General features: G+C 39.3%; 1 protein-coding gene and 1 pseudogene across 1 annotated transcript in view; both read left to right on the plus strand.

The window, feature by feature from the left end:
* Positions 1 to 1,517: 1,517 nt before the first annotated feature.
* COPB2 (COPI coat complex subunit beta 2) overlaps positions 1,518 to 23,206 on the plus strand; it is a 37,739-nt gene continuing 16,050 nt past the window's right edge. The window contains exons 1-9 of the mRNA XM_066244460.1: positions 1,518 to 1,628; positions 10,041 to 10,178; positions 13,875 to 13,961; positions 14,157 to 14,283; positions 15,158 to 15,306; positions 17,522 to 17,668; positions 21,502 to 21,601; positions 22,345 to 22,487; positions 22,723 to 22,922. Of these exons, the coding sequence (XP_066100557.1) occupies positions 1,626 to 1,628; positions 10,041 to 10,178; positions 13,875 to 13,961; positions 14,157 to 14,283; positions 15,158 to 15,306; positions 17,522 to 17,668; positions 21,502 to 21,601; positions 22,345 to 22,487; positions 22,723 to 22,922 (1,094 nt within the window). The 5' untranslated portion in view covers positions 1,518 to 1,625. The remainder of the gene's footprint in view (positions 1,629 to 10,040; positions 10,179 to 13,874; positions 13,962 to 14,156; positions 14,284 to 15,157; positions 15,307 to 17,521; positions 17,669 to 21,501; positions 21,602 to 22,344; positions 22,488 to 22,722; positions 22,923 to 23,206) is intronic.
* On the plus strand, positions 17,955 to 19,494 carry LOC136314541 (vesicle-associated membrane protein-associated protein A-like; annotated as a pseudogene).

Raw genomic sequence — 23,206 nt, forward strand, 5'->3', positions numbered from 1 at the left:
CTCAATAAAGCATCATCTGCACACTGTATTGTACGCCCACCACCCCAAGCAAAGTAAGTCTCTCTCAGGCCCCATTTATCCCTCCCTTATCCCCCTCCACCTACCCGAACCCTCACTGCTGTTTCCCTCGGCTATCACCACACTGCTGTCTCTATGTGTTATATCCTTTTTGCTTACTTTTATTTTTGAATAAACTCGCGAGGTCTAAAAGCCTCTAAGGCTTCTCTAAAGTCAGAGGTACTTGTGTAAATGTAGCCAGAGGGCAGTTTTATATTGGCCTATGGAGGTTTTTGTTTGTTTTGGGGTTTGTTTTTTTAACGGAAATGTGGGAGGGTGAAGGGTGGTAGGCAAATGCTCCCGCACTTGATTTTGTAACCCTTATGGCACAGGTCCATTAACTAGAATTTGATTATCTTAATGAAGAAATACTTTGATGTTGTAGAAAGAGCACAGGACTTTAAGGACATATCAGTTTGAGATTAAATCCTGACTACTACCACTTAATATACAGCCTTGGCCAGGACAGCTAACTTCTTTGAGCCTTAGTTTTCTCATCAGTAAAGTGGAGATAATTCGTATTTGATGTGAGGATATGAAAGGAAAGTACCATATTTGCCCATGTATAAGATGCACTTTTTTCCAAAAATTTGGAGTCTTAAAAACTGGGTACGTCTTATACAGTGGTTGTGGCATTTGAAATGCCATAGATGAAACTGAGGATGAGGCAATATATGAAGACAGTGATTCGTCATCAGACACAGATGAGGACAAGCTAATGGATGGGAGTTTTGACAGTGATAAGGAATTAAATGAACTTGATGATGAATAAAACTTGAATTCAATAACTTTATGTAATACCCCCCCCAAAATTTTGGGCCCCCAAGTTAAGGTGCATCTTATACATGGGGAAATACGGAATGTCTGGCACATGAGTAACATAGTCAATGCTCAATAAAAGCTACTACTACAGCTGAATAGTCTCATCTTCTGGGGAACTACAGAATTGAAGGCTCTTCGCCCTGCTCCGGTCTCAGAGGCCTGAAGCTAAGCCCAGAGTTGGGCCCAGAGCTTCCCAGTCTCAATCAGTACCAGGTGCTTCGCCTTCTTCTCTCCGTCCCCCCCCGCGCCCCCCCCCCCCCCCCCCCCCCCCCCCCCGCCTCCCCTATCCTTCCCCACGGTCACAGCAGGCCGACAGCGCTTCTCAGGCCCAGCGACACAACCTTCCATGCAGGGAGCGATGCGTGCCTTAGCGTCCAGCGGGAATTAATCGTTCTGTTTCTCACATCTTTTTTTATCTCTTGGTTTCCAAATTCTTGTCCCTGCTTAGGGAACCCAGGCCACAGCCCTCGGTGGCGGGGGCCACACCCCTCCTGCTCACCCTGCACCGGGAGAGCTCGGTGCAGTAAGGAAGGCCATGTTGCCTAGGAAACTGGGGAGGGGTTTGGAAAACGTCAGCTCTACGCCGGGTTTGCGCAGGCGCTGGCGTCCTGGCCTCCACTATCGCGAGAATCGCTTTCCGGAAGTTCCACGTCAGTCAGTCGGTCAGTTTGCGGGACGGTGGAGGTTCTTCACCGGCTGCATTACTGGTTACAAGTGAGGGCATCGGCGCTCGGATTGACGGAGCCATGGTAGGTACAGACCCTGCAGGAGGGAGCGAGACCCTTTCGGCTGAGGCCAATGTATGAGACTCCTGAAGTAGGGGCCGCGGTAAGAACCGGCTTCGGCCCCCCACTGCGGCCACAGCCTCAGGCTTTGTGGGGTCCTGGTCCAGTACGCGTTCGTGAGGAGGCGGAGGGACCCGGGAGTCCGGAGTGGCTTGGGGAAGCAGTACCTGGAATTGAGGGGCCCCTGACTCCGGTGCTTAGGGCGGTTGACGGAGCTCCTGAAGTCTGCAGCGGGGTCGGTGGGATCGGGAAATAGAAAAGGCCGAAAACAGACTTAATAGAAGGCGTTGGCAAAATTACCTCGTTCCGCCCTTAAAACGATGACAGCTGGGCTTGCACTCAGGTCGAACTTATATACCTGGTATAGTGTGTGCGGACCACAGACTCAGAGCTGCAGCAAAGAAAAAAAGAAGGAAAGTGTGTATGGAGTCTTAAGTGGGACTTCAAACGCTTTGAAGTTTCCCTTAGGTTTCTAAGGGAAAAGAAGGCGAGAAGGTCGTTTATAAAACGGGCCTGCTTTACTACATTTGCAAATATGGTGGCTGGTAAGAACGGCAGTCAGGACGGCCCTTCTTTCATTCTCACCCTCACCCTCACCCTCAAAAATGCCTCGAAATATTTTTTCACAGGAGTGTAATAAGGAAAAAGAGAGATATTAGTGTGAAAAATATCCTTTTTGAAAAGAAGAGTAAGAAAATATTTTATATTTAAACATTTTCTTGCCTCTTTTTTGTTGTTGTGCGCGAAGCACAGGGTCAAAGATTTGGGAGCTTGAAGACATTAGGAATAATGAGTCCAAGTTCCTCATCTGGAACTTAAAATATAAAACTTAAAAAAACTAAGTATGTACGAGGCTAAGTGAAGCAGTTAAAACTGCAACTGAGATTGATTCTCTGGGCAACCTAGTGGAAGTTATGGATACTCCCGGAAAAATGCCTAGAGAAACGGGGTTCGCTCACAGACACTCCATCTCCTCATCTCATCCGTGAACTTTCTTGAGTCCCCAGATTTAGAGCCCCTGAACAAGACTTCAAGTCTCTTTAATCACACCACCTCATAGTACCAGTGGCCTGCTGTGGTCTGGGGTTTGCTGTGCTTTCAAGTAACAGGCATTCTTTGTTTTATTGTGCTTTGCTTTATTGAGCTTCAAAAATACAGGGTTTTTTACAAATTGAAAGTAAGAAGGCACCAGCAAAAAAGATTACAACTCGCTGAAGGCTCAGATTATGGCTAGCATTTTTTTAAGGTATGTACATTGTTTTTAGACAGTGCTATTGCACACTTCATAGACTACAGTGTAATGTAAACATGACTTTTACATATAATGGGAAACCAGAAATACTGTGTGGCTTGCTTTATTGCAATGGCCTGGAACCAGACCACCATGTCTCCGAGGTATATTTCTATACAGTGCTGTGGAGATAAAGACATGATTGAGCAACGACCCTCCCCTTAAGGAGCATCTACTCTAAAAATCAAAAAAGAGATGTATACACTTTTTTAAAGGTTGGATTCACAGGATCCCATAGGAAAGGATACTCTGGTTAGGGTAATCAGAAAGATCATATTTGTGGTAGTAACATTTCAGTGGCTTCCTAAATGAATCCAGCTTATGGAAGATGAAGGGAGACATTAAGAGTTGAGAGTACAGTATGAATATTTTAATCATCTTTGTGTGTGTGTGTGTGTGTGTGTGTGTGTGTGTGTGTGTGTGACAGAGAGAGGGACAGACAGGAAAGGAGAGAGATGAGAAGCATCAATTCTTCGTTGTGGCTCCTTAGTTTTCATTGATTGCTTTCTCATATGTGCCTTGACCGGGGGTCTACAGCAGAGTGAGTGACCTCGGACTCAAGCCAGCGACCATGGGGTCATGTCTGTGATCCCACGCTCAAGCTGGTGAGCACCCCCACTCAGATGAGCCAGCGTTCAAGCCAGTGACCTCGGGGTTTCGAACCTTGGGTCCTCTGCGTCCCAGTCCAACTCTATTCATTGCGCCATCACCTGGTCAGGCTCTTAATCATCTTTGTATTCCAGAGTGCCTACTACAATGTCTTACTCAAAGTATTCACTTAAATGTTGGGAGAAATACAGCAAACGCTATTGGTTGTGCTTTTGAAATGAATTTTTGCATTCGGGTACATAAAGGTATACTGAGGTTACTCAGTCCTCAGGCCCCTTCCTGGAGCATTGCATTTGCTCAGTAATCAATTATTTAAAACATTTTTATGTAAAATAGTTTCTTTCTTTTTTTTTTTGTATTATTCTGAAGCTGGAAACGGGGAGAGACAGTCAGACAGACTCCCGCATGTGCCCGACCGGGATCCACCCGGCACGCCCACAAGGGGGCGAAGCTTTGCCCACCAGGGGGCGATGCTCTGCCCATCCTGGGCGTCGCCATGTTGCGACCAGAGCCACTCTAGCGCCTGGGGCAGAGGCCAAGGAGCCATCCCCAGCGCCCGGGCCATCTTTGCTCCAATGGAGCCTTGGCTGTGGGAGGGGAAGAGAGAGACAGAGAGGAAGGAGGGGGTGGGGGTGGAGAAGCAAATGGGCGCTTCTCCTATGTGCTCTGGCCGGGAATCGAACCCGGGTCCCCCGCACGCCAGGCCGACGCTCTACCGCTGAGCCAACCGGCCAGGGCCGAAATAGTTTCTAAGTGTACAGTTTCCTCATTAACTAGAAGAAAAGTATGAGATGTGCTGGCTTAGTGAAAGACCCCACCATGTTTCCTGGCACAGAATAGACACTTCATGTTTGTTGCCTCTGAAGAGCCCAGAAAAAGTTAAAATTAGCCCTTGCCAGGTGGGTTCAATCCCTGGTCTGGGCATATACAAGAATCAACCAATGAATGCGTAAATAAGTGGAACAACAGACTGCTCCTTTTCCCAGCCTCCCCTTTCCACTTCTCCTCCTCTGTCCCCTCCCCACCTCCCTCCCATAAACATCAATCAATAAATTAAAAAAAAATTTTAAGTTAAAATTTGTGATGTTAATTAATGGGGCAGAATTCAGAAATGGATGAAGTAAAAAGCCCTGCTTCTCTGACTGAGCAAAGCACGTGAAAAGAATGGTTTGAAAGTAGAAAGTTTGAGATGGAGAGAAAGGTTTGACAGTGGAAACATTTTTGTGGTGCTCCTAGAGAAGAGCCAGAGAACTCTGATTTTTTTAAAGTAAATTAAGGAGTATATGATATTGCTAAAAGTGGGGGAGGTTCAAAGTAATCATTGACCCAAATTTGGTAGAGATGCAAAAAGATGAGTAAAAGTCTTGTGAGGTGATTATTTTGTCTCAGGAAATTATCTCTGCTGCTGAAATTATCTAGTGAACTTCATTCTGTGTTGAAAAGTAGCCTCAATTTTCTATCCCATTCATGAGCATTATGAAAGTTCACAAAAGTAAAGATTTGACGGTAACTCAACTTGCCAGATAAACTTTTAGTTTGTTTTTACAACCTGTTGAGGGAGAATTAGATTTTAAACTAGCCCTCCTCAATTGCTTAAAAGAGAGAATTAAAACTACTGCCATGGCCTGACCTGTGGTGGCGCAGTGGGATAAAGCGTTGACCTGGAACACTGAGGTCGCGGGTTTGAAACCTTGGGCTTGCCCGGTCAAGGCACATATGGGAGTCAAAGCTTCCTGCTCCTCCCCCTTCTCTCTCTCTCTGTCTCTCTCTCTCTCACTCCTCTCTCTCTCTAAAAAATCAATAAATTAAAAAAATTAAAAAAAATAAAATAAAAAATAAAAAAACGACTGCTGTAACGCGTCATGTATATAATGAACTAACTTTTCTTCTAGAATGGTATCTTTGGGAGAATTAAGAAAATAGTTATTTAAATCATTTTCTGTACTGTGGTTTAGATGAATCCAAGTTGAAAAAGGCAATTTTAAACTCTTAGTATTTTTTGGCCTGAGAGAGAATTTTAGTTGTTTAAAATTGTTCTACTTTCCATTAGTTTCTTTAACTTAAATCTGTTAAAATATTATAAATGCTCTCATTTGATTCCAAAGGTCTTCATGGACATAGAGCCCATATTGATCATACATTACATTGCTTAGCATTATTGCCAAAATAAATCTACTTTTCTCCGAAGAACTCAATTTATTTTTATTGAGATATAATTGACATATAACATATTAGTTTCAATATGTAATAGAAATATTCAGAATATTTTGATAGATATTTGTGTGTATATACATATTGTGAAATAGCCTGATCAGGCTGTGGCGCAGTAGACAGAGCATCAGACTGCGACGCAGAGGACCCAGGTTTGAAACCCCTAGGTCACTGGCTTGAGTGTGGCTCACCAGCTTGAGTCCAAGGTCGTTGGCTTGAGCAAGGGGTCACTTACTCTGCGGTAGCCCCCCCCCCTTCCCTGGTCAAGGCACATATGAGAAAGTAATCAATGAATAACTAAGGAGCCACAACAAAGAATTGATGCTTCTCATCTCCCTTCCTGTCTGTTCCTATCTGTCCCTCTCTTGTCTCTGTCACAAAAAAAAAGATATACATATTCACCACAATAAGTCTAGTTAATATTCATCACAATACATAGTTAAAAATTTTGTTTTTTCTTGTGATAAGAACTTTTAAGATTTATTCTTAGCAACTTTTAAATATAAAACAATATTACTAACTATAATCACCATGCTGTACATTGCATCCCTGTGACTTATAACTGGAAGTCTGTACCCTTTGACTTCCCTCACCCATTTCACCAGCTCCCTGTGTCCTCCCTCTCACAACCACCAATCTGTTCTCTAAGAGCAGATCTATGAGTTTGGGATTTTTTAAAGATTCCAAAATATGTGTGAGATCACACAGTATTTGCCTTTTTCTCTCTGACTTACTCCACTTAGTGTAATCCCCTCATGATCCGTCCATGTTGTCACAGTGGCAAGGTTTCATTCCGTGTATGGCTGAATAATATTCCATTGTGTGTATATACGTATATGTCATATTTACTCACCCATTGATGGGTGCAGATATCTTTCTGAGTTGGTGTTTTCATTTTCTTCAGCTAAATACCCAGAAGTGGAATTGATGGATTATGTAGTTTTATTTTAAAAAAAGGTTTTTTTTGTATTTTTCTGAAGCTGGAAACGGGGAGGAGTCAGACAGACTCCCGCATGCGCCCGACCGGGATCCACCCGGCATGCCCACCAGGGGGCGATGCTCTGCCCATCTGGGGCGTTGCTCTGTTGCAACCAGAGCCATTTTAGCGCCTGAGGCAGAGGCCATGAAGCCATCCTCAGCTCCCGGGCAAACCTTGCTCCAATGAAGCCTTGGCTGCGGGAGGGGAAGAGAGAGACAGAGAGGAAGGAGAGGGGGAGGGGTGCAGAAGCAGATGGGTGCTTCTCCTGTGTGCCCTGGCCGGGAATCAAACCCTGGACTCCTGCATGCCAGGCCAACACTCTACCACTGAGCCAACCGGCCAGGGCTATTTTTAATTTTTTTTTTTAGGAAACTTCATACTATTTTCCATAGTGGCTGCACCAATTTACATTCCCTCCAAGAGTGTACAAGAGTTTCCTTTTCTCCATATCCTCACCCAAACTTGTTATTTCTTGTCTTTTTTTTTTTTTTTAAAGCATAAGGAGGGGAGATAGACTCCCGCATATGCCTTGACCAGGATTCACTCAGCAACTCCCTTTTGGGGCTGATGCTCGAATCAACCTGAGCTATTCTCAGCACTTGAGGCTGACACTCGGACTGACTGAACCATTGGCTGAGAGAGGAGAAGAAAGAAAGAAGAGGGAGAAGGAGAGGAAGAGAAGCAGATGGTTGCTTCTCATGTGTGCTCTGACTGGGGATTGGACCCTGGATGTCCTCAATCTGGGCTGATGCTCTATCCACTGGCCGAACGACCAGGGCCATTTCTTGTCTTTTTGATATAGCCATTCTAACAGGTGTGAGGTGATATCTTATTGTGGTTTTGATTTGCATTTACATGATGAGTAGTGATATTGAACATCTTGTCATGTACCTGTTGGCCATCTGTATGTCTTTTTTAGAAATATTTTTATTTAGATCATCTGCCCATTTTTTTTCTCCATTTTTAAAATGAATTGTTTTTTGTTTTGCTCTTTGCTATTGATTAGTATAAGTTTTCTATATGTTTTGGCTATTATCCCTTATCATATTATTTGCAATTATTTTCTCCATTTAGTGGGTTACTTTTATTTTGTTGTTGGTTTCTTGTGCTGTGGAGAAGAACCTTTTTAGTTTGATGTAGTCCCACTTGTTTTATTTATACTTTTGTTGTCTTTGCTTTTGGTATCAGATTCAAAAATCATCTCTAAGATGGATGTCAAGGAGCATTTTTCCTACGTTTTATTCTCGGAGTTTTATGGTTTCTGGTCTAACATTGAGGTCATAAATCAATTCTGAGTTCATTTTTGTGGATGGTATAAGATAGGAGTCCGGTTTCATTGCTTTACATGTGGTTGTCCAGTTTTTCCAATACTTTTTTTTTTATGGTGTTAGCTCTGGGTTATTTATTTATTTAAATTTTTATTGATTTTAATTTATTGTGCTTATTCCCAACACTTTTTATTGACGAGACTGGCCTTTCCTCATTGTATATTCTTGACTTCTTAGTCATAAATTACTTGACTACATGTATGTGTAGGTTTATTTCTGGGCTCTATTCTGTTCCATTGATCTGAATCTGTTTTTATGCCAATACCATACTATTTTGATTAATATTATAATTTAGGCTTACTAAGACTTCATAAATAACTTTTCCTAAGAATATGTGACACTAATGACATGGGCAGAAGCTGTGATTTAGTAGGTATTTTATATTTATTTACTGTATAGTTTATAAACCAAGGATTTTCAAAATGTGGTTCACAGTGTCTTAGGGGTCCCCCATATTTTTTCAAGAGGACCAAAAATTATAACTTTTCCTAATAGTAAGACGCTATGGCCCTTTGCCACTGTTGATATTTGTACTGATGCTATAAAAGTAACGAAAGGTAAAACTGCCAGTGCAGTGTCACCAAATTGTACTGACAGTGTACACAGTCATAAGGTTGTTTTTTAAAAAGCCAGTTTCATTAAGAATGTCATTGATGAAGCAGTAAAAATTATTGATTATATTACATCTCAACCCTTGTGTATACATCTTTTAATTATCCTGTGTGATTAAATGGGAAGTATACATAAAGTATTTCTGTTGTACACTTTTTTAAGTTGCTGGCTTTACTTGAAACAATGGCTGACATACTGATTGTTCAGACTTGATTATTTGGCAGACATTTTCTGAAAACTGAAAGAAGTTATTTGGTTTCTGACAGTATTTGTTGCTGAAAATAAAATTATAGCTTTCCAGTAAAAGTTAGAATTTTAGAAAACTTCTGTCATTGACCTTAACAAATTTCTGATACTTAAAAACTTAAAATTGAGGATAATGGTGGTATAAATGAAAATGATATTTATACTGTATAATGAAATACGTCAGCATTTGGAAGATCTGCTTAATTCAGTGAACCAGCATTTTCTAAATGACCAGTACATGATGGTACAAAATGATGCTTGGGTCAATTCAAAATACAGAATAGGCCATTGGATTTTAAGTAATGAGAGTATGAAAATTTCCTTCATGTGTTTTCAGATTTCACATTGCAACTAACCTTTAAGAAGTTACCACTTGTTAATAAGTTTTGGTGTGCTGTCAAAGAAGAATGTCCACAATTATTTGGAAAAAAAATGTTAAAATATTTTTTCTCTCTAACTACATCTTTGTGAGGCCAGGATTTTTTTTACCATATACATCAACTAAAACAACATATCACAATATATTGAAGACTGAAGTCTATAGGAGAAACCAGCTGCCCTCTATTAAATCAAAATTTAAAGTGTTATAAAAATGTGAAACATTGCCACTGCTCACTAAATTTCTTTTGAAAATAGTATTTTTCATAAAAATATGTTAACATGAAATGAGTTTATTTTTATTTCAATTAATATATAAATATTTTAAGTTGTCTCAGTTTTAATTTTTAACATGGCAAATATCAGTAGATATAACCCATATAAAAAGCTTTTTTAGGTTCCTTAATATTTTTTAGAAGTGTAAAGGGGTCCTGACGGCAAAACATTTGACAACTGCTGCTATAAATTAAAAATGTTTAAATATTCATATTTTTATATATATGATTGAAGAAACAGAAGAATTACCTTGTGAGTTCTTTTGCCTTTAACACAGATAATATGCATTCTGCGTCAAAACATTTATACTTGAGATTCTGCTTACAATTTAGCAAAGTAAAAACTGAATTGTTTTGTTGGCCTGTTAATGCACTGTTTTTAGTTACGATCTCAAATATTTTATTTGGCATAGCAATTTAATTTTTTTTAATGTTGTTTCTCCTTAGCCTCTGCGACTTGATATTAAGAGAAAACTAACTGCTCGATCTGATCGAGTTAAGAGTGTGGATTTGCACCCTACAGAGCCGTGGATGTTGGCGAGTCTTTACAATGGCAGTGTGTGCGTTTGGAATCATGAAACACAGGTAGGAATTCTTAAGGACTTGATTACTAATACTGTGTTAGACTGTGTTTATGATGAGAAGAAATATCATACAGAGTTCAGTAGCTACATGCAGACTGCTTTCTCAAATTGGTACAAAATGTTTTCAATAAAGAGAAACATAGCTAGCAGGAGACACTGTTCTGGGCTTGTATGATACAGTATTTAAATTTAAATATTTACAGTATTTAAATGTTAAATTCTACTGTAGGTAGTTTTAGCTTTTCTTTGAGATTGAGGAAACTGACACAATATAAGATTTTTTTCTCTGGAGAAAGTATTTAATAGTATTGTACTTACTTTACCATTCAGTGAACATTCTAATAACCTTAAGAATGGGATTTTTAGTTTTATTTTCCCCCAGTGTTTAATAATATGTAAATAACTTTCAATCAGCCATAAAAATTATAAGTTATATCAGAAATATTGGTAGTCAGCTTTTGACTACACATATGAGAATATGCATTTTACAGAATATTTGCCTTAAATCCTTGTTTTGTTCTCTTTCATATGAGTACCGTATTTCTCCATGTTTAAGATGCACCTTTTTTCATAAAATTTGGGGTCCAAAAACTAAGTGCATGTTATACAGTGGTTGTAGATTTTTTTACTTACATTTCCTGCTTTTTTGCGTGGATGAAGAATTGTATGAATTTTATGATGAATAAATCTTGAGTTCAATAACTTTATGTAATACATTTTTTTTTTCAAATTTTGGGCCCCAAAATTAAGGTGCTTCTTATACATGGGAGTGTCTTTATACATGGGGAAATACAGTGGTAATGTATCCTTCAAATTAGTTTATCTCCAATTTTCCAGTCTTTTTTGACCATTTTAAATCTCTTTCTTTCAAAGTACAGAACATACAGTGAGCACTATACCATAGTTATGTGTCTCTAAGTCCAAGTTCTTAAAATCCAGATTCACATTTGAGGAATTTAAGATGGCGAAATAAGGGAACCGATGTCAGGAGTAAACCTAAAACCCTGTTACAGCCTTGTATCAGCATGATCAAACAGTAATGACTGCACAATCAGGACCCATTGGTGACATTTTGTACACACTAACACTTTGTTCTCTGGTGTGTTCTGTAATATCACCTGACACATAGTAAGCGCTCAATAATTATTTGTTGAACTAAGGAATAATAACCATGCCATTTATTACTATATTACTATTTCAGGATTTCTGTCCTCTGCAATTTCAGATCCTGAACTTGTGGATTCCTTTTGCCTTGAAGCAGATAATGTACATTGTTTTATGTTTTCTTTTTCTTTTTGGTCTGCTTCTTACAGATGTTTGAAACTTTTCTGATTTTATGATTAGCAGCTGTGTTGATGCTTCCCTTCCCACCACACTTCCTATAATTCTTTCTGGGAACCCCTCTGCCAGCTCCGTCTAGCCAACTCTCAGCTCTGCCATTTTACTGGAGTAGATTCTAAAGCTTTCTCTAAGCTTTACTGTAACAGTATCTGGTCCGTCTACTTTGCCTTGTTTTTCTCTTTTGTACCTTTCTGTGCCCTCCTGCAAGGCCATCTGCTTGCACTTTCATAACTTATCTCATTGGCAATATCTTTAATTACCAATGTAATTATTGGTATTGTTTAATTTTCTTATTTTCTTCAAGAATAGAGGTTCTAAAACAGGCAGTTTTAGTTCCCACTGTTGCTCCAAGCGCATACCTTGCAGTCAGCCTCATAGTGCATACTCAATCTTTATTGAACAGTTGACCTATCTTTGGTTCTCCCTGATACTTTTTCTCTATTACCAACTGGAGTTACTTGCCATTCATGTATATTAAGAGCAAAATTCTTGAAAAAGGCAAATAGGTTTTCGGAAGTTAATTCAAATGTACTTGAATTTCAAATAAGGAGAATAGTACGTATTTCTTAAGGTGGTGGCTGCAATGGTTTAAAAATCAGTATGTTAAAATTTGAAGCCATCCTGGTAATTAAATGATATGGGCAAGACAGTGATGTTGAGTTTCAGTTTGCTTATCCGAAATGAAAATGATACTGTTTTCTTCTCTACATCACAAAATTGTCAAAAGGATTAAATCAAATTAAGTAAAATTGTGTATGAGACCTGTGTGTTAGTCTCCTAACTTACATTGGGTGTTTATGTTTCCTCCTCTTAAGATTAACTTCTATAGTGTGGAGACCAACTCTCATGTCATTTATATCCACCCCAGCACTTAATGTGGATCTAAACCAGGGGTAGTCAACCTTTTTATACCTACCGCCCATTTTTGTATCTCTGTTAGTAGTAAAATTTTCTAACCGCCCACCGGTTCCACAGTAATGGTGATTTATAAAGTAGGGAAGTAACTTTACTTTATAAAATTTATAAAGCAGAGTTACAGCAAGTTAAAGCATATAATAATAATTACTTAGCAAGTACTTTATGTCGGATTTTTGCTAAGTTTGGCAGAATAAATCTTTATAAAACAACTTACTATAGTTAAATCTATCTTTTTATTTATACTTTGGTTGCTCCGCTGCTGCCCACCATGAAAGCTGGAACACCCACTAGTGGGCGGTAGGGACCAGGTTGACCACCACTGAACTAAACCATGACTTTCTGTCCTATGGCTGCTCAACAGAACAGATCCTTAGATTTGTTGGCTTCTCTTGAGCTTTCGTGAATCTGTCTGTCACCTTGTAGTTTACATTTCTGTCTATTCGCTGTGTTTGTATCACAGTCAGCTGGTAGCAGCTGTACAGGTTGAGGCTTATGTCCCCATTTATTCAGTAGTATTCCAGAATAGGCTCAGCAGTTCTGATGAACTAGTCCCTGTACCTTTTGTTTAGTGCACATGATTAATCAATCAGTAAGATTGTGCTGTTTTTATTTTTTTATTACTCTATGGTACAAAGAGAGAGATTGAAAACTGTTAGTTTGATTTTTCAGAATTTTAATGAATAAGGAATAACAGTGGGAGAACAAAGAAATGCATTTCTCCCTACTCTTACTGGAAGGGTCTCCTAGTTTTCTACCTTTACTCTGTATGTTACTCTTGGAGTAGCTTGAAGGAATATATAAATCACTGATTCTCATACTTCACTGAAAAGAAATAAATAGTATTTGTATCGAAGCATAAAATGTACAAAAGAATTTTATTTTGTTTATGAGTTTATTTTATGAGTTTATGGGTTTCATTTTAAAAAGGAGAAACGAAGAGCTACTTCATTCAGCAAATGCAATACACTGGTTGTTTTCTAGTCACTCAGAGGTTTTAGGCTCTGAGAATACAGTGGTGAACAAGATTTCTGCCCTCAGGGAGCTTAGCAGGATTGATGGACACTGAACACATAATTATGAAGGTGCTAAGTTCTGAAAGGGAAGTACTAGGCTCTGTGAGCAGGTTTTCAGGCAGAGGGAACAGGAGCAAAGGTGAGTTTGGGAGTAGCCAAAGGGGAGGCTAGAGAAGTAGGGAAAGGCTGGAATTCCTCTTGCGGACATTCACTTTCTTTCATCTTTTATAAGTATTTTAATTTTGAATCTGTTTAAAAATGATTGACCTATTTTTCAACTAACTTGACTGTTGGGCTTTCATATTTTAGCCTAAGAATATTTATAAATTAGAAGTGACCAAATAATTAGATGTTTGAAATATAACAATAGATTTTGCAGTTATTTTTCCATTACTCAAAGTATATATTCTTATTAAATTTTAAAGACTCTGGTGAAAACATTTGAAGTGTGTGATCTTCCTGTTCGAGCTGCGAAGTTTGTTGCAAGGAAGAATTGGGTTGTGACAGGAGCGGTAAGTAATTACATGAATTTCTAATCCCATTTTCTGAATTGGTCCAAAATTATGTAAACAAGTTGCAGAAGTCTATTTTTTTGTAAATTAGTGCAGTGTTTTGAAGCATGGACTTTATATCTAGAGCCTATAGTATACTTTTTTGTGCTGTTTACTTCATAACAGTAATTATAATTTTTAAATTTCCATTTCTAGGATGACATGCAGATTAGAGTATTCAATTACAATACTCTGGAGAGAGTTCATATGTTTGAAGCACACTCAGACTACATCCGCTGTATCGCTGTTCATCCAACCCAGCCTTTCATTCTAACTAGCAGCGGTAAGAGGGGACCCTCTTGGTTCTGTGCATCTCTTTGAGTAATTTATTTTCATTCAGTGAGACATGCAGTTCTTTACTGCTGTTACAAGTAGAGCTCTAATTCCAAGCAGCCTTTAAACTATTTAAATCCACTAACTTGCTATCGGAGCTGCTTGCTTTTCTATTTTAATGAGATATCAACTCTGTTTAGGATTTGTGTAGCAGAATTGCTCCAGTTCCTGTCAGGGAAGACCTGAAGGTGTAGATGCTTAAACATCTGCTGCACAGAAAGCTCATTTACATACTGATGAGCGAGCTTTTGGCAGATTGCCTGTACCCTCATCGGTTTTACCTTTATATTCAGACTAGTTTGCTCCTTGGTGTTATGTATAAAACAGTGGACCTTTTGGAGGGCAATTAAAACAAGTTGCATTAAATTGGTAATAGCTCTTTGAAATGTTAAGTTAAAAATTGAGAAGTAATTCAAAACTTTTTAAACCAATCTTGTATTGCAAGATAATTTTTTATTCCCTTAATAGTCATTGCCATTATTATGCAGTCATATGTACATTCTAATCATACTTGCATGTTTTTTTGTCAATCTGTAAAGCCCATAGTCTGTCTTAAATTTTTCAATGAAGTTTTTATATTTGCTATTAGTAATTTCTCTATTTTAACCCCATTTTTCTGTAGAAAGTTAAGTTTATTCTTAGAATAAATAAGGATTTTAAAAAATTATTTATATATATATATAATTCTGATACTGTTTCAGTAGGTCATGAAATGTATGATTTGTGTTATAGATCCGGTGCCTTAAAAGGCACAGAGACTTCTTATTTCTGAATGAAAAAAATAGAAATTGCTGATAACTTGAGACCTTTATTTTTTGGCCTAGATGACATGCTTATTAAGCTCTGGGACTGGGATAAAAAGTGGTCTTGCTCACAGGTGTTTGAAGGCCACACCCATTATGTTATGCAGATTGTGATCAACCCCAAAGATAACAATCAGTTTGCCAGCGCATCTTTGGACAGAACTATCAAGGTAGGGTGTTCACTATTGGTGTCAGTTATGAATAATGGTGAAATATAGTTGTTTTAGGTTTTTACTACTGACCGGAAATTTGTTTCTGTCTTAGAAGTTTCTCTTAAAATCTCATTTTGAAGTCAAAATAGGAGTCTCATTTTGATCCAGAAAGGCATGTTCTGTTTAGAAAATTATTGTGGCAACTTGGTGTTCTTAATGAAGAAGTATTTTTCCATGTGGAAGCAGTATTTTATAAGACTTTTAAACCTCTGCAAACCCAGAATTTAAAAAAAACCCATATCTTTACTAAGTTACTATCTTCTGTCATTTTAATGTATTTGCTGTTGACCTTTGCTGATTACAAATCTATTCTTTATTTAAATTTTATCTGCTTCCATCCTCTTTTTCTTATTCCATTTCTTCATACTGCTGCCAGTTATCTTTCTAAAACATGGATTCTATCTTATCAGCTGCCAACCTAAGGATAAAATTCAAATACCTAATGTGGAATACAAGGGTTTCCAAGACTAGCCTCATCTAATATTATGAGATATCTCCTATAACCCTAGTCTAGTCACCATTCTCTAGAGATGCCATGAATGTTCACAGAACCTTACCTTATTTAGCTGTTCCCTCTGCCTGCAGTACTTTTTATTCTCTTTAAAATTTTTTTGGTATTTTTTCAAAATGAGAAGGGGAGCAGACAGACAGACTCCTGCATGTGCCCAACCGGGATCCACCCGGCAAGCCCACCAGGGGGTGATGCTCGGCCCCTTTGGGGCGTTGCTCCACTGCAGTCAGAGCCATTCTAGCACCTGAGGTGGAATCCATGGAGCCATCCTCAGTGCCCGGGCCAACTTTGCTCCATTGGAGCCTTGGCTGCAGGAAGGGAAGAAAGAGATAGAGAGAAAGGGGAGAGGGAAGGGTGGGCACTTCTCCTGTGTGCCATGACCGGGAATTGAACCCGGGACTTCCACATGCCAGGCTGACGCTCTACTGCTGAGCCAACCCGCCAGGGCCTATTCTCCCATTTTGATTTATTTTTCTCTGGTGAATTACTCATCCTTCAAGGCTTAGCACAATTATTTACTCTGGGACTCTCTCTTCAGACATCTGTTTCACCTCTAGACAGAGCCAGTCATGCTCATCGCATTCATTCCATTGGTTTTGCCTCTGTTATGGCCTTCACATTGAATAATAATGTGCCTTCGGGAATTTTTATCCTTTGAAATGTTGATGTTTGGGGCAGGAACTGTGTGTCACCTTCCTCCCCCAAAGAGACATTAGCAAGCAGCATAGTGCCTTGTCTGGACTAGATAGATGCTGAATATGTGTTGCAGTCATATTTCTTTTTTTATTACAATATTTAAAATATTTCTGTATTCATAGATTTAAAACGATATATGGCTTTAACTTTTGCTTATGATTATAGCTATCTAACATTTTTTCCTTTAACTTATATAAAATGTTATATGTTGTTGGACAATTTAATTATTATTAAATGTTATATGTCTGAATATCTTAGTGTTTTGACCTTACTTTTTTTTCCCTTTCATTGCATTGTCCTTACTTTTGACATAGGTTGGAAACTTAGAAATTAGTTTTGAACCTTTTTAGCTAAATTAGGTATATCTATAGATTAAGAATTGTCTTATCTTTGGATATGGTAAAGTTTGTTGTGCACAGTAAGTGGCATACATTTGTTTGCACATCTTTATACTTCCTACAGGGACTCCCGTATAGTAGGCATTCATTAAGTAGTTGTAAAGATAAAGTTCAACACCAATGCTTTAGTAATGTTTGACTACTTTTCCATGCTTTTAATTAAGCAGTAATTTTTAATACATCTTATGAAATCCACTTTCATTAGCTTTATATTAAATCTCTCATAAAATCACTTCCTTTCCTTCAAGTTTCTCAAAGTGTAGCCTGTGGATTACCTGATGTGTCTTTTAAAGATCTAGTTTCCTCGGCTCGTTGTAGAGTCACTGAGTCATAATCTCTAGGGATGAAAGCTGCAAATTGGCATTTTGAGATTACATCATACTGATTCTGCCCCCTGGAAATTTAGGTAAAGTGAACAGAACAAAAACAAATGGGTAGAAAACATGAACATGTTTAGCTTCTCTCTCCTGGGCTTTCGCATTTTATATATTATGTCAGAGGGGTGGTAGAGCTGTTTTCTGAGAAGCAAGACCCTGTATTGACTGGCAGATGCTTTTGCTCTCTGAAGGTGTGGCAGCTGGGCTCTTCCTCACCAAACTTCACTTTGGAGGGACATGAGAAAGGCGTGAATTGCATTGACTACTACAGTGGCGGTGACAAACCATACCTCATTTCAGGTGCAGATGACCGTCTGGTTAAAATATGGGACTATCAGGTACAGTTCCTTTATAATTCTGCTTTCCATATGTTAGACATGCTTCTTATGTTTCTCACAGGACAGTTAAAACTTAGATTGTTGAACTCTGTTCATAGCATAATAACTCAAGGTCTCAGTATTTGTACCTAAACTGTGGTCCCAGAATTCTCTGTGAACATGAAAACAAATGCCTGTCACAGTTTAAAAAATAAAATGCTGTCATGTTTATTTTTCATTTAATAGTAGAAATTAGAAATTTTAGGGTTCTAGCCACTCACAGAAGGCATCACGTGGGGTGCCGAGGATGGCAGTGCTTTTGACCACTGTGGCTGGTGTGGGTTGACTCAGTTGTGAGACCTAGAGCTGCTGACCCAGTGGGTGGCCTACCAACCTGGCAGTCTAGTGGCCTGCTTTGGGGTGCGGGAGCTGTGAACTGGCCACATCATAGAGCTCTGTGGAGCCATTGCTGCCATAGTCCCCCATTCCCAGCCAGCAAATCATTGCTGCAGGCACACACTCACTGCACTCCCTCTCATGGTCTGCCTCTGGGGCCATGGTTAAAGCACCAGCAAATCCTGGTCCTTGACCCTCTACCACAGTGGTCCCCTAACCTTTTTTGGGCCACAGACCGGTTTAATGTCAGAAAATATTTTCACAGACTGGCCTTTAGGGTGGGACGGATAAAGGTATCACATGACCGAGACAAGTGTCAAGAGTGAGTCTTAGACGGATGTAACAGAAGGAATCTGGTCATTTTTAAAAATAAAACATCATTCAGACTTAAATATAAATAAAACGGAAATAATGTAAGTTATTTATTCTTTCTCTGTGGACCGGTACCCAATGGCCCACAGACCAGTACCAGCCCACGGCCTGGGGGTTGGGGACCACTGCTCTACCAGACCTCAGATTCAAAGACCTCTTCACCGATGTAGTCAGAAATATTTATTTATGACCGAGACAGAGAGAGGGACAGACAGACAGGAAGGGAGAGATGAGAAGCATCAGTTCTTTGTGTGGCACCTTAGTTCTCACTGATTGCTTTCTCATATGTGCCTTGACCATGGGGCAATAGCAGACTGAGTGACCCCTTGCTCAAGCTAGCGACCTTGGGTCCAAGCTGGTGAGCCTTGCTCAAACCAGATGAGCCCACACTCAAGCTGGTGACCTCGGGGTTTTGAACCTGAGTCCTCTGTGTACCAGTCTGATGCTCTATCCACTGTGCCACTGCCTGGTCAGGCATCACCACAAATCTTAAATTGTGAAATCCATCTGATAGAAAAGAACATTTCAAAGTGAAGACTACAGCACCTCATCAGTACCGTGTAAGGCCCAACAGTGGAATTATTGACCCAAGGGTGACTATGACTGTTTCATAATGCTACAGCCTTACTATGATCACAATGAAAAGCGTAAACACAAGTTTATAGTACAACGTTCCACCAAGCATTTCAGATATGGAAAGAGGCAAAACCCTGAGGAATTATTGGATGCTAAATTGAGGTGTGTTTTTGAAATGCCCAAGGAAAGTGATGCATTGAACGATCTGGTACCTAGCCAAGCTATCCCACTGAATGCATCTACACAAGATGGACCCATGCCAAAACCAGTGTTTCACTCAATGATACTGAAACTCATGGAAGAGTATGTAGAAGACTTCAGAAATAGTGAAGCTCTCAGAAGAAAATCGACAGCTGACAGGTGCTATCACAAAGATAGCACACTTAAACCTGGATCAACCTCATCTACATCTATCAGAGATAATGTCACCAGTCCCATTCCTTCTTATAATTGCAGCTGATTTTAATGGATTCTTTCTAGGGGAATTCTTTTTTGTAGAGTGAAACATGCAGAGCACTATTTTATTTTATTTTCTTTTGACCACGAAGATTGGTTTACCTACCATTTCATTGGTTATATGGCCCAGTGATCAGAGTGTGTGTGTGTGTGTGTGTGTGTGTGTGTGTACATGTGTATACAGTGTCATAGTCTTCACCTTTAATGATCTCTTACGGTCAGAAAACAATAAAAACCAACTGTTCTGCTACTGGACTAATTGTATATTACCAGGTCATCACTAGCAGATGTAAGTGGCACATTTAGTCCTTTTTGAAATTCATAAATATTGTTCTTTGTTTGTGTTCTTTTTTTCTTTTCCAAGTGAGAGGAGGGGAGACAAAGAAACAGACACCCGTGTGTGCCCCAATGAGGATCCATCTGTCATCCCCCAGCTGAGGCCAATGCTCTGCCATCTGGGGCCATGCTTACAACCGAGCTATTTCTAGCACCTGACATGGAGGCTCCACAGAGCCATCCTCAGTGCCTGGGGCCAGTGTGCTCTAATCAAGCCATGGCTGTGGGAGGGAAAGAGAGAGAGAGAAGGAGAGGCAGAGTGGTGGAAAAGCAGATGGTTGCATCTCCTGTGTGCTGAGAATTGAACCTGGGACATCCATATGCCAGGCCGATGTTCTGCCACTGAGCCAACTGGCCAGGGCCTCTTTGTGGTTTTAAGAGTTTAAGAATTGTTCAACTGCATTATTCCATACGTAGGTGGGATATAAAAGCGAGACTAAGAGACATTGATAAGAGTGTGGTGGTTACGGGGGGGGGGGGGGAGAAGGAGAGGGAAAGGGGGAGGGGGAGGGGCACAAAGAAAACTAGATAGAAGGTGACAGGACAATCTGACTTTGGGTGATGGGTATGCAACATAATTGAATGACAAGATAGCCTGGACATGTTTTCTTTGAATATATGTACCCTGATTTATTGTCACCCCATTAAAAAAATAAAATTATAAAAAAAAATTAAAAAAAAAAGAATTGTTCAAAATCTTGTTAATACTAGTTTAAGAATCCCTTTAAAGCTTATATGTTACTGTTACCTCTTGAAATAAGACTTCTTAGATTACTAATTCCACTTGTTCAGGACATGATGCCGAGAGAGATTCAGTGGGGAAATGATGCCTCTTACAAACTGAATTCTCTCCTTTACCTTTGCTAAGATCAGGCAGAATTTTTCTTATCCCCTGTAAGGCAGATGTTGACTGAATTTTTCATTCCTACAGTCCTGGCCAATGATATTTAACATAAAAATAATAAATAAAACTATTAAAAGATTAATAAAACAAAGAAATTTTAACATTTTAATTAAAGTGAATTATTACATCCTTTAGTATCATCATTGGCAGACTTGTTTATATTTGAAAACTAGCAGAGCAATGAATAATGTCATGAACTAGCCATGGTACAACCATTTTGCCATATATTCTTGTAAACGTAGTTATGAACTCTTGTTACTCTATAATATTTTTTGGTTTTTTGTTTTGTTTTTGTTTTGTGAGAGAGGAAGAGGGAAGGAGAGAGAAGGAAGCTTCAGCTCATTCCACTTACTGGTACCACTGATTGCTGTTTGCGTGTGCCCTGACTGGGGCTCAAACTGGCACCCTCGGGATCAAGCCGGTGACCCAGGCTTGAACTGGCTACCTCGGTGCATTAGGTCAACACTCTATCCACTGCACCATCGGTCAGGACTTTTACTCTAGTTTTTATCTTCAAGATTTTATTAAATGTTATTTTTTTTTGTTTCTCACATAAAAATTTCCCCAAGCAGTTAATAGAAACATTGTCCTAGGAAGAGTTAGGGTGTGTGTGGTGTGTGTGTGTGTGTGTGTGTTTTCATCTTTAAATGTGATATTTACATTTGCCTGTACTATGAAATAAGAGGAAATATATACACAAGATAATTCTATTTTAAAGATGTACTGAATACTATTTAGATCTGTGCACTGGGAAAATTAAGGATGAGTTACTTGTTTTTCTCTAATAAAAATGTTTTCTGTGTCTTGATTCCAGAATAAAACGTGTGTGCAGACCCTGGAGGGCCATGCCCAAAATGTGTCTTGTGCCAGTTTTCATCCCGAGTTGCCAATCATCATCACAGGTTCAGAAGATGGTAAGTTGGAAATGTATGTTTATTCCTGTGCTAATAACTACTAAGTGGATATTTAAGTCAGGTACGTCTGCATTGTAATTGGTGTTTTCCAAAGATTTTTGATATTTTTATTAGACTAGAATACTTAAACTATAAAAGAATAAAGAGATATCATCATCAGCATCCTAATGTGTTTTGACTATTACTTTTAAATGAAGACATTTAGAAGTCATAGAGAAAAACTGAAAAAGCCTCTGCTTTGAAGTCTAAAACCTGGGTTAGATTCAAGTTCTGTCACATCATGGAAGTGTGCTTTGGGGAAATTATGAAATGGGAATAGACATACCCACCTCACAGGATTCCTGTGAAAGGATGAGAAGAGATCTCATGTATAAAGCACCTGTTGCCGGGAAATTCTGTCATTAGAATTACAGTTCTTAGTTTTAGTTTCTTACACTTTTTAAAAAAAAATTATTGATTGATTTTTGGAGAGAGAGAAGGGAGTAGGAAGGGAAGCATTCATTTGCTGTTCCACTTAATTGTGCATTCATTGGTTGCTTCCCATGTGCACCCTGATGGGGATCAAATACATTTTCTATTTAGATTGCTTTATAAAATCACTTATAGAGTAGCTTAATTTTTAAAAAAGCTGCCAGGAAGTGTTTTCTGTTTAAACATAAAGACTTCCATGTGTCTGGTTCACCTGACACAGTTCATTGTTGGCTGTTGAAGTTAAGAGGGAATATTCACCTTCTTTTCTTTAGGAACAGTGCGTATATGGCATTCAAGCACGTATCGCCTTGAGAGCACGTTGAATTATGGAATGGAGAGGGTGTGGTGTGTGGCCAGTCTGAGAGGGTCCAACAATGTCGCTTTGGGCTATGACGAAGGGAGTATCATCGTTAAGGTAATCGCTAATTATACTAGCTCTCTGAATAGATTATTATAGGGGAAGCAGTTTTCATTGTGTGTTCAAGCAGTCATTTTTCAAGTCACCAGGTGTGTTAAACTGGCACTGCTTTTATTAAGCACATGAGATTAAGCACTGGAGATCTGAAACAGAAGAAAGTAAAATAGGAAATGTTTATTTTGCTGTGGTTTTGCTTTTCCTTTTCGTTGCTAAGAGTCACTTTTTCTTCCAGCTTGGTCGGGAGGAACCTGCCATGTCCATGGATGCCAATGGAAAGATAATTTGGGCCAAGCATTCGGAAGTCCAGCAGGCCAACTTAAAAGCAATGGGAGATACTGAAATTAAAGATGGAGAAAGATTACCACTGGCAGTAAAGGATATGGGCAGTTGTGAAATATACCCTCAGACTATCCAGCATAACCCTAATGGGCGGTAAGCCATCAGCCAAATCTCCTTTTGAGCTTCTTATGTATGTTAGAGCAGGGTTTGCATGGCCACAGAGTATCCATTCCTGCCCTGTGGTGGACATTCCTCACAGAGCTTTTGCCCTGGCCTCACAATCCTCGGCCCAGCTGCAGGCCCCGTACCTGTGGATCAGGTTGGCAGGCAAGGTGGAGCATATTTGCCTTTCTGGTCTGGTCCCACCACACAGTTTAGAACAGTTACATAGTTTTATGTTTACTCTTATTTCAAATATGTTGGTTTGTGGCCTTGTG

Source organism: Saccopteryx bilineata, chromosome 10 (assembly GCF_036850765.1).
Source record: "Saccopteryx bilineata isolate mSacBil1 chromosome 10, mSacBil1_pri_phased_curated, whole genome shotgun sequence".
In the NCBI taxonomy this organism is placed as follows: Eukaryota; Metazoa; Chordata; class Mammalia; order Chiroptera; family Emballonuridae; genus Saccopteryx; species Saccopteryx bilineata.